The sequence below is a fragment of the Akebia trifoliata genome, chromosome 3 (assembly GCF_017979445.1).
Source record: "Akebia trifoliata isolate Shusen 1 chromosome 3, ASM1797944v1, whole genome shotgun sequence".
Lineage (NCBI taxonomy): Eukaryota > Viridiplantae > Streptophyta > Magnoliopsida > Ranunculales > Lardizabalaceae > Akebia > Akebia trifoliata.
This window is the reverse complement of record NC_141377.1, coordinates 48,319,481-48,334,296: the sequence shown is the minus strand read 5'-3', so window position 1 is coordinate 48,334,296 and position 14,816 is coordinate 48,319,481. Positions and strand designations below refer to the sequence as shown.

The 14,816-nt window shown below is 30.2% G+C and overlaps 1 protein-coding gene across 1 annotated transcript; it reads right to left on the bottom strand.

Annotated features, from left to right (window-relative positions):
- Window positions 1-641: 641 nt before the first annotated feature.
- Window positions 642-7,680, bottom strand: LOC147407553 (GDSL esterase/lipase EXL3-like). Its single transcript, XM_086436187.1, has 5 exons — window positions 7,160-7,680; window positions 4,200-4,330; window positions 3,694-3,927; window positions 1,687-1,942; window positions 642-1,203 (listed from the first exon to the last, which is right to left on the bottom strand). Exons 1-5 carry the CDS (start codon window positions 7,428-7,430, stop codon window positions 1,010-1,012), a joined length of 1,086 nt encoding a protein of 361 aa, XP_086292313.1. The 5' UTR covers window positions 7,431-7,680; the 3' UTR covers window positions 642-1,009.
- Between the last annotated feature and the right edge of the window lie 7,136 nt (window positions 7,681-14,816).

Genomic DNA, 14,816 nt, shown 5'->3' with positions numbered 1-14,816 from the left:
TGAGGGGGGTCTTTTATATAGCATTTTTTTTTCATTGTAGCACCATGAGGCATTTTTATTTGTTTCGATTGATTGAACGCCACGTCTACAAGACAACAAAGCCACTCCATTGAAATTTGAGAGTTCAGTGGTAGTCAATTTTCAAAGTCTTGAATAATAAATAAATAAATAAATAAATAAACTTTCTTTTTTTTAATTTTATATTTTATCATGATCTAGGCCAAGAATCCTAGAAGGTCAAGGTGTTATATTTCAACGTGATATTACATGAAAAAATTTGCTACAAATGATCCCATTCCAAGTCCCAACCTTTTCTCTATTTTATGTTATTTAGAGTATATATGATTGTGAAAAAAGATTTTTTTTTTTAAATAAAATTTAATATACAAATAACACAATCTTAACAATATTTTTCTTAAAATAAAAGGGTGATGTTAGCAAAAATTGGTGTGGCAATAGAAATTATCCATTTTAATAGTGTGTCATTTTATGTTTGACACCAGTGGACACTATTTTTCCTTCTTTTACTTTCATTGAAAGGGGTTAATGCTTTCATTAAGAATTAAATGATTATTTAAATGAAGTTGAAAAAATGTAAGATTTGGAAAGAATTTATTTAACAAATTAAAAGGGAGAATCTGTAAATATTATTTTGACTTACATAACTTAATGAAAAAAAGATGTCTTGTTCATCCCAACCATTTGTTGAGACGTTTATCTGTATGATAAGGACCACTCACTGCACCCACTATGCATCCCCCCCCAACTCTCTTCTTTGATACTGGGACCCGACCCTACTTTAGCTTAAATTTCTTAAAGAATCGGTCAGGGGAAGTCTCTCAGACTTTTATATCAGTGGGGAATTATTCTCCATAAATGTAGTTTTTATAAAACAAAAAAAAAACAAAAAATTTTGTAGACCCCATTATAAAATAATGCCGATTTTAATACATATATAAGGTATGATTGATAAGTGTCGATGGCTCTTGACCATCCGATCTTGATCTACTCAAAAGAAATGGTTGATGTACTTGACGATGATTGGATGGACGAGGATCTGATAGGTTGTTTGAGTGGGGTGGTAGCTGTCCCAAAATATATACTTGGAGGCATTTTCACACGTGTGTGGGTTCAAATCAGTACATAGTATTGATACCTCTATCTTTCCCGTACCACAGCATCCCTTAGTTGCAACTTCAAATCCTAATTAACCAAAGACAAATATTCAAAATATAATTAGGTATAGAAAAAAAAAGAAACCACTATCTGGTATTTCGCAAGCTACCAAACTAAATAGCTCCTGGGGTTTTAACACATAGCACAAGCATATCTCTGGGCCGTTGATTCCTTGAGAATTGAGATCCATGATTCTAAATATTTATTTTCAAAAAAAAATATTTCATCATTGGTTAGGCAAACTGATTAAATTTTTTTAAAACAAATTGGATTTTACAAATCCCAAATGAGAATTGCTTAAATGGATAAAAGTATATATGGCTGATTTTTTTCAATAAATCCACCGAAAATTGCCACTCAGGCAGATTTACAGCAGGGAACTTGCACCCACAAGAATTTATAAAATTTGTAAAGGCCTTAATGCCCCCCTTGTACAAGTCTTTGGTGTCACTTGGTATTTTTATTGTGGGGCTCAATGCAGAATAATGTTGATGATGAGAAGGAGATTACCATAGCGACTAGGGTTTTTTATGAGATCGAGGAGAGGATTGTAAATATCAATGTAGACCATTCTTGCCTGTTGGAACTTGTTATTAAGACGATTGATCTCGTTGGATAGCTTGGAGTTAAATAATATTTCTGCACGATTGTAATTCTCAGCACATACTCTTTTAGGTCCTCCTCCTAAAGTTCTCTGTGATGGAACGCATCCTATTGGGGGAGCACTGAACACACCAATCCTCCTTGCTCCCAAACCATACAATTCCTACCAAAATAATTTCAAAAAAACATTATATATAAATTCTAGCAATTATATATTTTTATTTAAATATATGATATGGCAGTATTTTTTCCACTTATACTAAATTGGATTTGATTTGATCCAAACTTGATGGAATTGTTTTGTGATCATTTCCAAAACCAATTATTAACATCTAAGAAGAAACTGATTAAATAAATCATTGGATAGATTACTGCTACAACCGAATCTAGTGTTTTGATTCATTGACATAATTAGAAAGAGTGTTGATTTTCTAACTAGAAAGTCTTCACTCGGTCAATACTTAGATGATGTGGCATGAGCATGGAAGCATAGATCTTTTTCCTTGAGATACACAACTGCACATAAAAATCCATGCCACATCAGCCGAGTATTGACCAAGTGAAGCCTTTTTAGTTAGAAATCATTATTCAATTAGAAATGATGGATTGTCGTCATGGGTTCGACGTCCATGGGTTTGTGAGCATTAAGATCTATAGAGAGACCTCGATGACCATTTGGTTGGTGGTAGGAATACCAAACACATCTTGTTATTTCATGGAGATATCTTTATTTGATGTGTAAATAGAATAAAATATCTAAGATGAAATAACAAAATATATATTTTATAAGATAATTTACACATATATATATATATATACTAGAGTTCACCCACACATATGTATATATATAGGGAATGCTAACGTCCAATATCTTACAAGGACGTTTAGAATTCTCCAACACTTAAATTTTTCAAAAATATCTCTACCCATTTTATGTTTTATTGAAAAAGTAAGGACATCTTGATCTTGTACAAAATAAATGCATATGTTATGCTTTTAACAAAGAGTCGGGATCCCTTGACTCTTAAGAATGATTAATGAAAAAAACACATGATCCCAACCCTTTAAATGCAAAATCTAATGGTTGAGATTTATCCTCAAGATAAGTATAATTGAGATTTGTGTTATCAAGATACTCATAAATCTCAACTATTAGATTTTGTATCTAAAGAGTTGGGATCATGTATTTTTTTCATAAGTCATTTTTATGAGTCAACGGATCCCAAATCTTTAATAAATACATTTATTATGTTGACATTAACTTCCAAAACATTAATTGCAAACAAAGTATTTAATTCGAAAGAATTAAATGCCCTAAACATTTATCATGTAAAATAAAAATATATAATGTAAATAAAAATTTATTATGTAAAAGATCAATATGTCTTTGTCTTTTTCATTAAAAGAAAAAAAAAAATAAAGATATTATTAATAAGTGAAAGTGTTGGAAAATGTTAAGGTCCCATGAGTTCTTGAACATTAGCATTCCTTTATGTATATATGCAAAAGTTAAGATTGATAAGTGAAGAAGACTAAGAAAAATAAAATTAAAAGCAAATACACTTAGGAAAATATAGTAGTTCCAATAAACAATAAACTAGGAGAAAGTCAATTCAGGTATATTCTGGGTATGTTCAGCGAAAGTCAATTACAATTCTAATTAGAAAAAATACTCACATCAAAAACCTTAAAATTGATAAAGTCCAAAAGATGTGGATTGGAATAAATGTGAATCGGCTCTAAAACTTTGGGGTAAGATTCTGTTATTGATTAGTCATTTGATGTGTATTATATAATTTCATAAATTTAATTAACTGTAATACATAATTTCATTAAATGATTGGTGCATTATTAAAAATGTTTGTTGTGCCAAGTTAAACTCTCATTTCACTTATTTATAGACAAAGAATTTACCTGAAGGAAACTAGAAGCTCCGTGGAGCATGATATCGGTATACGATGGGATGTCATACTTCAACCGCCTGAAAGGTGTGAAAAAATAAGTATTTGCAATATCATCACTTCCTGCTACAACTATGTATATGCTGTCCGATATGATGCTCGCAGTTCTCTCTTCCCCGCTTATCACCTTTAACTTCCCTATGTATTCTTTGAACAAATTTAACTGATCCGAGAAACTTAAAACACTCTGAGAAACAAATAAAGAAAAATAAAATCGGTGACCATGAAAACCCACAATAAATAATAAAGGCAATAAAAAGAAAAGAACACCAAATATACAACAAAATTTGTGTGGTTCGATCATGTCTATGTCTACGAATAAAATACAATCAACTATTAAACACTATGAGAAAATATATATATATACTATGAAATCTCTCTTTCTCTGACCTTCCAAACCTTGAAATCATAATTTTTTTTTTCAAAATTTATTATTATATATAAAGAACAAAAATGTACCGCCACTTGAGGTGTGAGGGGATCATATCCTGAAGCACCCGAGGCAAAGCTCACACCCGTAAGGAGGTCACTAGGCTTCAAGCTTGGATCAAGATAAGGTGGTAATAGTTCCTTAATTCCCAATTCTTCAACTGCAAAAGTCAGACATCATGATATATAAATGGTTTGGTTGGGAAACAAGCAAGAGTTAATTCATAGATTCATGAAAGTTCATTTTTATTAAAAAAAAAATTATATTAATGTTATCGAATTTCCAAAACGTAGACACTTACGTTATAGAAAATATTTAAGGAATTCTTTTAGACTATAATTATCATCATTGCAAAAAAAAAAAAAAATTCGTTAATATTATTAACCACTAGAAAGTGGCATGCACAAATCCACATGTATTAGAAGGGTTTAATTTATTTATAATTTAAAATATTATTTAAAACTTTTTTGAAGATTAGACAGTAAAAAGGATATTCTTGTTATTTTGAACCACCTCTGGTCCATCTTCTCTCATTATATTAGTAAAGATATTAATTGAAATAGCAGTTTTTTGAGTCAGTATATTTGTAGAATAAAACGTAATGGTGGACCTTACCTACTTTATCCCTTACATAAAATGGTTCTGGGATTTAATCCCACCTCGAATCTCAAGGAAAACTTTCACTTTATTTTCTTTAATTTCCTCATGTATTATTTTTCATGCCCTTCCAATGTTATTTCCTTTACTCTTTTAAAACCTTTCCAAGCACACCCCTCCCAGTTTTTTATATTTCCTCTTCTACCCTTTTTTTCAATAATTTCCCTCCAAATTTATCGTCTTTTCTCTTATTTTCCAATTAATTTCAATAACACACCTCCAACTTTATTATTTGTCTTATTTTAGCCTTTTAACCTCTAAGAGAATGCCCACTGACAAATTATAATCTATATAATAAAATACAATGATGGAGTCTAGTCCCTTTATCTCTTATAAATAAGGGTTATGATTTTAATCACACTACGAATCTTGAGAACAACCTTTAATTTTAGAGTCCTGATAATATGACTCGCCAGGTGGCATACTCAAATGATTCCATGACATGGATAAGTTTGGGAACTATAGATCTAAACACTTTGAGATACACAGTTCCCTCGAGATACACTTTTTATGGGGAGCTGCAATCGTGTATCCCAAGGCATACATATCTACATATCCAAATTTGTCACATCATGAAGTCATTTGAGTATGCCACCTAGTGAATCATATTATCACGACTCTTAATTTTATTGTCTTTCCTTATAATCTTTCAATTATATTGCCTTTCCTCCTCTAGTCCTTTCTAGTAATATCTCTCTAATTTTATTATCTTTCTTTTACTACCTTAACCCCTTCAAATGCATACACTTTCTTCTCCCACACCCTTAACCCCGACGAATGGTTGAAATTTAATATCATTATGCATCTTGAGAAAAAAAGTAATTTTATTGTATTTCATCTTCTCTTCCTTTTGAATCATTCCAGTTTTATGGTCTTCCTTTTCTACCTCATTATCCAAGACGCTTCAACTTTATTATTTTTCCTCTACTACCTCTTTTTCAATGATAACCTTCAACTTATTGCATTTCCTCTTTCACCCGCTTAACCTCAAAGAGGATGCCACTGTCGATAGGCACAAGCAAGCTCTAGTATTATGAAGATAAGAACATAGAGTAAGTATAACTAACTCAATGCCAAGTGATTGATTAATTAGACTTCAAAAACAAATTTACTTACTTGATTACTAGAGAAGCAAAGTTACATTCTTAAGGGTAAGGGTTGCCATAAAAAAATTATGATGACTAGGTAAATCATGGGTTTAAGATAATTTTATGGATAGGACCCACCACAAACATTAAAACATTGTTTGAGAAGAATGTTTTTCAAAATGGAAATTTGAATTTTGATAATAAAAACTGACTATTATTTTTTCAAAATTATGACAAAAAAATCCATTAATTTCTTTGACTTTGAAAATCATCTTTTAAACAATAAACTCAATATGGTTATATTAACTAATGTTACTTATATAAATATCGGCCAATTATTCTGTAAAATTGATCAACAAAGAATATTATAACATTGTTCCTCAGAAAACTAAGTGGGTCTAGGATTTTCCCATTATAATAATCGCTATTTACGTCTCAATAACATTTATTTCAAATTATGGACAAACCTTAAAATCTGCAATCGGTGAATTTTTCAACTCCGTTAAATGATAAAGGAAAAAATTTCATATAATAATTGTTGAACAAATAACTTTTATAAATTGCTTGGTCATTACAAATTACATCAGCCAAAATTCTATAAATCATACTTAATTGGAAAGATTTTGAGTACCTAATTATTTAATTTTGAATCCTAAATATTTTCATTGGTCATGTAATACAAATTTTTTATTTTAATGATTTACACCAAAAGTGGTTTGATCTATCTCGGATAAGTTGATTTAATATATTTTTTAAATTTAATACCTCCCTCAAACTCGTTGGTGGTCATTGTTTGTCCGTGAAGCCCATTATTATCACATATCCAACTTGATGACCCATTAACTAGATCAGATCTTTCACGATCTCTCCTGATAGTGTATGTAGAAAGATAAATTTTTTAAATAAAAAACCCGCGTTAGTAGAGATCCTGAGGTATTAGTGTGTGGGTTAGAGAGGTTGTTTATAGATACGTAGATTGAAAGAAAAGTAAGAAAAAAACACTAGTAAAGCAACAACAACGACAGCATAGCGATACCATTGGAGACTACCCAGCAATATCGTACGTGCTCTCAGTAGAGCTTGGCTTTTAATACCAATTGAGAAATAACATGTATGAAATTAGTTGATCATTACATACTTAAAAAGAATTTATAGAGAGAGAGAGATGTTTTGTAATACTATTTATTACTATAAATAAATAAAATTGTACTACGTTGAAGAAATGACTTATAGTAGTGGTATACCTATCAAATCGGAGGGGATCTTTCCATTGCTAAAGCGTCCAGTAGGTATTCCACCCATGAAATCCTTCCCATATGGACGAAAATTGCATTTAACAATGGTTGAGATGTAGTTGTTATTCCCTGGATCCACTATTGAATCTCCAAACACTATTAGTGCTGGAACGCTTACATTCTTAGGTAAAGTGACGAGGGCCTGCACTTCATGATCAACAACAACAACAACAAGAAGTAGGAAAGAGAGAAGATTAATTGAAGATGAAGAAGACACCATTTTTAACCTTTAGAGAGAGAAAGCTGTGTAAGTGAAGGGTTGGCGGTTTGTAATGTATGGCTACTGCACGTCTGGTGGTCCTTTTAGATACAAGTAAAGTTAGTGTAAACCTCAGGAAGACAACTTCTCTATGATCGAAACCTTATTTGTCTGACATTTGGCTGGCTTAAAATTAAGGAAGACTATCCAAGCAAGCAAGGAGAACAGCACCACAAAAGGTAGTTGGAAACATTGAAAATGTAAGAGTAGCTATGTACGTTTCATTTTTACGTGTTAAGTTCAAGTGTTCAACTACTACCCATACTTTAAGAGTGCTGCTATTGGCACCCCAGTTTACTTATTACATCCCAATTTCTTAAATTATTTATTAAACTCTAATTAAAGATTAAAACACATCATTCAACCATTAAAAGAGTTTGGCATTTATTACTTGGAAGTTACGAAGCATTAAAACAAGTTCAAACAACTTATTGGGGTGCCAATAGCAGCTCTCTATTTTTATTCTTATTGTATGTCTAATTTTTATTTTATTTTATTTTTGTAGATGGGGAGCTTTCTAGAAGATGACGTATCCGTCAAACTAATTGAATTATTTTTAGAATTAAATGAAAAGTATTTATGAAGAAAAATAGATGCTATTATAGTAGCCCCCCTCCCACGGCTTCTCCTATCTTTATGGATATGAAAAAACAAAAATCTCTATATCTTTTTTTTGTATAATTTTTTTTTATTTATTTATTTATTTTTTTAAAATCTTTCAAGGAATAAACCATGTAGAGGTGCCAATAGGTCAGTTCTTAAAGGATTTAAAACCCATAAATTATATAAGTTACATCAATCAATTCTAATTCCAATTCTCAAATTAAGATATCAGAATTGTTAAAAAAATTTCTTCTTTAATCGGTTCGATTCTTGATTCTTACCAATTTTTATTGGTTATAATTTTCAATGGATTTAGTTTCAAGAGACTCAACTCTAATCGATTTCACTAAAAAGGAATTTAGAATTGGGGTTTTCAATTACAATTTTGACTTTTTATTTAATTTAAATGGGTACTTGTGGGGTATTTTTCGTAAGACGTCAAAAGATGACACATGGCATATTGGGGGTCAAGAAAGATTAAGGGGTATCAAAATTTTGTATTCGAGTCTACAAAGCGAGGACTTCTTGAATAAGTTGGATTGCATCTCTCGAAAGAAACAGAATCTCGAATGATCAAGTAAATAGAATTGGACACATGACATAAATCAATTCGTAATATCCATTCTTTAGGGAAAAATCCCTATATAGAAGGAAGGAATAAGAATAGAATCTTGATTAGGTTCAGTCTTAATACAAGATAACTTATTAAAAATGGATTAGATGAAGTTGGAAACATGATCAAAAGGGATCCTTAGGTTCAAATCCTATAAATACATGAGCACCGCACACCTAAAGGTATGGTTTTCTCTCCGCTAAATCTTACATCATATTTCTTTTTACTTTATTCTGACTTAGACGTTGAAGAGGTGTTGTTATAGGCACACTTAGGTGGTGTTTGTTTACGCTATTTTTCAGTGCTTATTGCTGAAAAAATTAAATTCAGCACTTTTGTCAAAATAGCGCGTTTGTTTACTCGTGCTTATTGCTGAAAATAAGTTAAAAAAATTCAGCACTATTTTGATGCTAAAAAAAAGTGTTGAAGCGATAAGCACTTCGCTTTTTCAACACGGACAAGTATGCCCTTTGTTTTTTTGAGCATGGACAACTATGCCCTTATTCTTAAAAGGATATTACCTCTTATATCCCATGGATAAATATATAGACACCCCACAAATTAATAAACCCACACCATATCTAAATTATTTTGTCTTATATGGGTTAAAAATTTTGGAATGAGTTGATTTTTGGTGAGGATGATCTCTACAATGAGGGGATCATTCTCACCAAAAATCAGCACATCTTAAAACTTTTAACCCTATCAAAACAAGTTCAAGAATCGTAAATTGTTCATTTTTTTTTTTTTTTGAAAACTATTTTTAACGAGTTAGAAGTTTCACAATAAACTGATTTTTGGTGAGGATGATCTCTAGACCATATAAATTATCCTCACTAAAAATTTGGTCATTCCAAAAATTTTAATCCATATAAAACAAAACAAAAAATGGCTATAGTGTGGGTTGCCCTTATTAATTCATAGGGTGCTTTTATAATTACACATCCTTCATTTCCATCGAAAATTATTCATAAAAAATTAAGTTCTTTTTAAAGTTGATTTCAAATTTTGGTGACTTGTATGACATTATTATTTTTAATTTGAAATTTGTGGGCTTTTATAAATAGAAATTATTATTTATAAATTGAAGATTTGAGTATTATTTATTATTTAAAAATAAATTGTATTTTAATTTTATAAGAAATAATATATTTTATTGTGTTTGATAATAAATAAGCATTTAAAACATGCAAACAATGTATAATATGATTGTAAGGGTAACAAAGACAATTTATCAGTTTCAGCAATGTGTAACAAACATGATTCAGCATCTAAACAAACAACTTTTTTAGCACTTAAATTCAGCGCTTATAAGTTTCAGCGCTTAATGCTATTCAGCACTTATTTTTTTCAGTTTAACAAACAGCACCTTAAGAGTATAAGAAACAAAGATCACAAAGCATTATTATAAATTCTAAAGTAATGCAAGTTTTTACATCTATAGTATCCATTTACAACAAGTGATTTTTTACTCACAAATTCTCTTATACATGTCACATCAAGCATAGCAAGGGTAGGTTATGTAAATTGGGATACCATTGAATACTAAAGTATTCAACAAGTGATTTTTTACATCTAAGTATCCATTTACAACAAGTGATTTTTTACTCACAAATTCTCTGATACATGTCACATCAAGCATAGCAAGGGTAGGTTTTGTAAATTGGGATACCATTGAATACTGGCGGTCTCATGTGATTGGTGGAAACGGATTCTGTGAGCATTTTGTGCAAAATAGTTTTCATTTACAACCCCACTAGCAGTGGTACCAGTGTTTTTTTTCTAAATGCATTAAATAAGTCACATTAAGAGAAAAAAATTATGACAGGTCATACGTCATATCTTCAATGCAGTGCCCACGAAGTACAGAATAAATGCTAATTCTTCCACAGGATGTGAAATTTCAGGTTTATTCATTGTGCAACGCAAACTTACAAGCACCTAAATCAATTTTGGAATTAATTAAAATTAGGAATACAAAGATTACTATTTATGAAAATTTAAAATTATTTTTATAATTGAATAAAACATTATTAGAAGATTTTAAATAGCTAATTTTAATTTTATATGTTTAAATTATTTTTTAAAAAAATTATATAAATATTCTAGTATTATAACATGTACCATTTAATCCAATATAGGGGTATCTTTATAAATTGAAAAACTAATAAACTTAAGCCCATCCTCTTTTTTTTTTATTTTTTTTCGAAAGATTACTTGAACCCACCCTTTTCTCATTATAATATCAAAGATTAAGTCTAAATGTAGGCTATTTTCTAGAATTTAAATTTTTGTTGTCAACAATACTCTAGTCTTCTTTCATTATAATACTAAGGAAATGGAAACCAATTTCGGATTTGGCCACCATCCGATGAGGGTTCAATTCAATTAATTTGGATAATTTCATAAAACTAAGTTTCTTTGCAAAAATAATATTAATAATTATTATTATTATTATTATTATTATTATTAATAGTTCATGGTTTCTTTTGCTTTTTCTATGATGACGGGGTTTTGAGCTCGAAAGTCCGACTAGTAGGGGCAGGACAACTGGTTTCTTAAAGTTCCATATCTCACTCAAATCCCCTAAGTACATGCAATACCCTACAAACCACACATACCAAGAAAGTAGGGATAAATCCTTACGGGTATTCAACAAGAAAGCTTGAACTCAAAACCTCTCCCTTTTTAGAGAGATGCCTTGGTCACTGTGCCCAACACTCATTGGTTAGTTATGGGTTTCTTACTAAAAACTATTATCTTCAACTAAAATTGTTATCTTATTGTTCAGAGTTGAATGTTAGATAAAATTAAATTTTGAGAGTACGTGAAGAATTACCATATTCTTATGGTAAATGTTAAAGGTAAAAGCATTAATATATTCAAAAATTGATCAATTAATTCATACATCCACTAAACAGACGGTTGAGATGCCAGGAATTTTCAAGAAAAATGTATCTCTAAAAAAATTATATTTATCCCTATAATGTAAGAATTGGTAAAATTTTGTTGTACTTTCATCTCATCCGTCAGCTTGATGGAGATGGAGAACCTCAACTCTGGTTTAGTTGAGAGGAGTTTAATAACATAATAAAGAAGATATCACAACCTGGGAGGCGTGTTACCCAAGTAATGGGGGTCAATGTATATCCAAGCATTTAATTTTCAGGATTATTATTATTATTATAAAAAGAGAGTAGGAAAATTCTTAGCTATATTATGTTAGAGGTCTTAATCACATTATTGTTTGTCCAACAATACATAATGTATCTAAACATATAATGCAACTACCTTACAAAAAAAAAAATTTAATTAAATGGTCAAATTGTGTGGTGTGGAGAGGTGGCATAACACATAGGTCACGTGGCAGTCGTGAATGTGACATGTACATCTAGGTTCATGTACACACACATTATCAATAATCCCATATCATCCTATTTTACAATTTATAACTATACATGTTACCTGGTTGGTTGGTTGGTCGGTTCCTTCTATTCGAATTTAGATTAATAAATCCAATTCATGACAGAGAGCCTTTAAATCATTTATGCTTATTTCAGAGGAAAAGATTTAGTCGAGAGCCATGTCATAAATTTGAAAACATAGGGTATCTATAATACTCACTAAACTCAAAAACAGGGGAAATCTCTAATAATATTTGACCAAAACTTTTCAGTATCTCTAGTATTGATCAAAATGTGGAGAACAACTCTAAGATTGACCAGATATGTGGTGTGGTGGTTCATTGTTTTCCACGAACTCAATACGAATAGAACCACGTACCTATTTGCTTTATACCAATTTATAGTTAAACCTAGTAGGAACGAATCTAATAATGATAGTTTTAAGAAAATAGGTGTAATCAAAATAAGAAAATAATCGAAAAACAAATACAAGATACAATCACACAAAGAAATACAGACATTTACGTGATTCCCTCAAGATTGAGGTACGTCCATGGATCCTTCCGATTCCACTATGAAGAGAAAATTCGATCGACATGACGACATAATTTGATTTATAATATCTCCTTATTGACCAGTACTATCAGGCTCCACAAACCACAACAGTTAGTTTATACCAATTTGTTAAAAACATGATTTGTTTGCAAGAATAATCAAGTTTAATTATATAATTTCATTTAACTAAGTCAAGTCATCCTATAGGTTTAACTGGATTTGATAAATATAAATTATATTTATATTGCTCACAAATTTTTAAATTTGTAAAAGTTCTAAAAAGAATATCACTCAAGTCAACCGAATTTTTTCAAAAAATCTGCGGAGTTGAACTTATTTTTTGGATGACTCATTGAAGTGACATTTCACAATCAGAGGCCACCAAGTAGTCTGGTTTTGAAACCGGGAGTCAAGTATCACAATATCTTAAAAACTAAAAAGTTATAATTAAAAGTTGAGACTATCTCACAAATTGCATGTGCACCTCCAACCGAAAACAATATCCATTTTTTTAAATTATTATCTTAATCTTACTAATGACACATCATGGAAAAAGAGCATTTGTGATTTTCTTCAATTCACTTCATCATCTTCTACTCTTTTATACTTGATATTGACACCAATCACAATTTCAGGAAGTTTCTCTCGACATCATAATCATATATATTGCACTTAGAAGAAGATGATTATGATGGAGTACGGAATCTCTTTCTTTTCTTTGGAGTGATGATGAATAAAAAGAAGGGGAAAAAAAAGTTGCATTGAAATCAATTAGAGACTTTGGCTGATCAAAAAAAAGAAGGTGATGAAAATAAAAATGTAATCTTCTCTTTTTGTGCAATCATATTTATAGAGTTTAAGGATGATGATTTAGATGATGGAGTGCAATTTGTATTAATTGATCTTCAACTAGCCTGTACCTTAGAAACAACAAAACACTTTTGTAAAATGGTTAGCTTAAAATTTACAAAATTCCATCACTATTACATATTGTCTTTTTTTCTTGTATTTTACCCACCTACTCAACTTGTTTCGATTATATCTCACTGGAGTCTATTTGGATACACTTAAAAAAAAAAAAAAAACTTTTAAAGTTGGAAAGTTAAAAAACATGTTTGGATTAATTTTTAAAAATTAAAAAATCTTAATTTTAAAAAAAAAATTATTTTTTTTATTTTCTAAAAGTTATTTTCTCTCAAAACTACTTTCTTTCATAGCTACTTTCTACTTTGTATCCAAACAAAGCCTTAGTCAGGATAACTACTAACAACTTTATAATTTAATTAATGATATAATCTCAACTATGGTATGCCATTTGACATACTTTAGACTTAACTCAACAGTACTTAACTTTCTCCCTTCCCCTTCCCCTAACAATAACAACCAAGCACCAAAAAAAAAAAGTAAGAAGAGAAGTGATTTTTCTTCGTTATAGTTCTTTATTATCTTATATTCTTATATGCATGAAACAATCAATTCTTCAATATGTCTTCTAGTTGGGCTATAAACAACCTTGATTATTCCCTACTTGAGTTACTCTATACAATTTTTTCAAATGTGTTTTATTTTCTTCTAATTTTATCTTTCTTAGTCTCGACGCATCCATCTCAATATCATCATCTCCATTAAATTTCAATTTATTAGTGATGCTTCTTGACTACTCAACAATCAATTCCATAAAGTATAATTGTTCTTACGAGTGTCTTATAAATTTTTGTTTTAATTTTATTGGAATGCATCTATTATATATAAAACTTCAGAAGCACACCCCCACTTTAATTATTTGGAAAACATGTTTCTTGATCTCTATCTTTATGTATAATAGATCCGAGATATATAACGAAATTGATCACTTCAAAATATATATAGACCATCAATTTTCATTAAAAAAAAATTGGGTGTCAATATTAAATTTGTACACATATTTAATCTTGATTCTATTTATCCTGAAATCCTTAAACTCCTACCTCTCTTTCTAGAATTATTGTTGTAATCATTCTCCCTTTAACCTCAGCAATTAATATTGCATTATCACGTGCTCATCTCAATCAATGATTGAGACATTTTTCAGTTTGATTGCGATTTCTCTGGCCTGTTGGCCCAATATCCCTCCCAACCATCTCTTCTTGGGTACTGGGATTCCACCCCCACTTTGGCTTTAAAATTTTGAAA

Coding starts and splice junctions, on each gene's coding strand:
- LOC147407553 (XM_086436187.1), bottom strand. CDS start 7,430: ATGGTGTCTTCTTCATCTTCAATTAATCTTCTCTCTTTCCTACTTCTT. Junction 4,331..7,159: donor GATCCCCTCCGATTTGATAG/GTATACCACTAC, acceptor TGACTTTTGCAG/TTGAAGAATTGGGAATTAAG. Junction 1,204..1,686: donor AAAAAACCCTAGTCGCTATG/GTAATCTCCTTC, acceptor TTGGTTAATTAG/GATTTGAAGTTGCAACTAAG.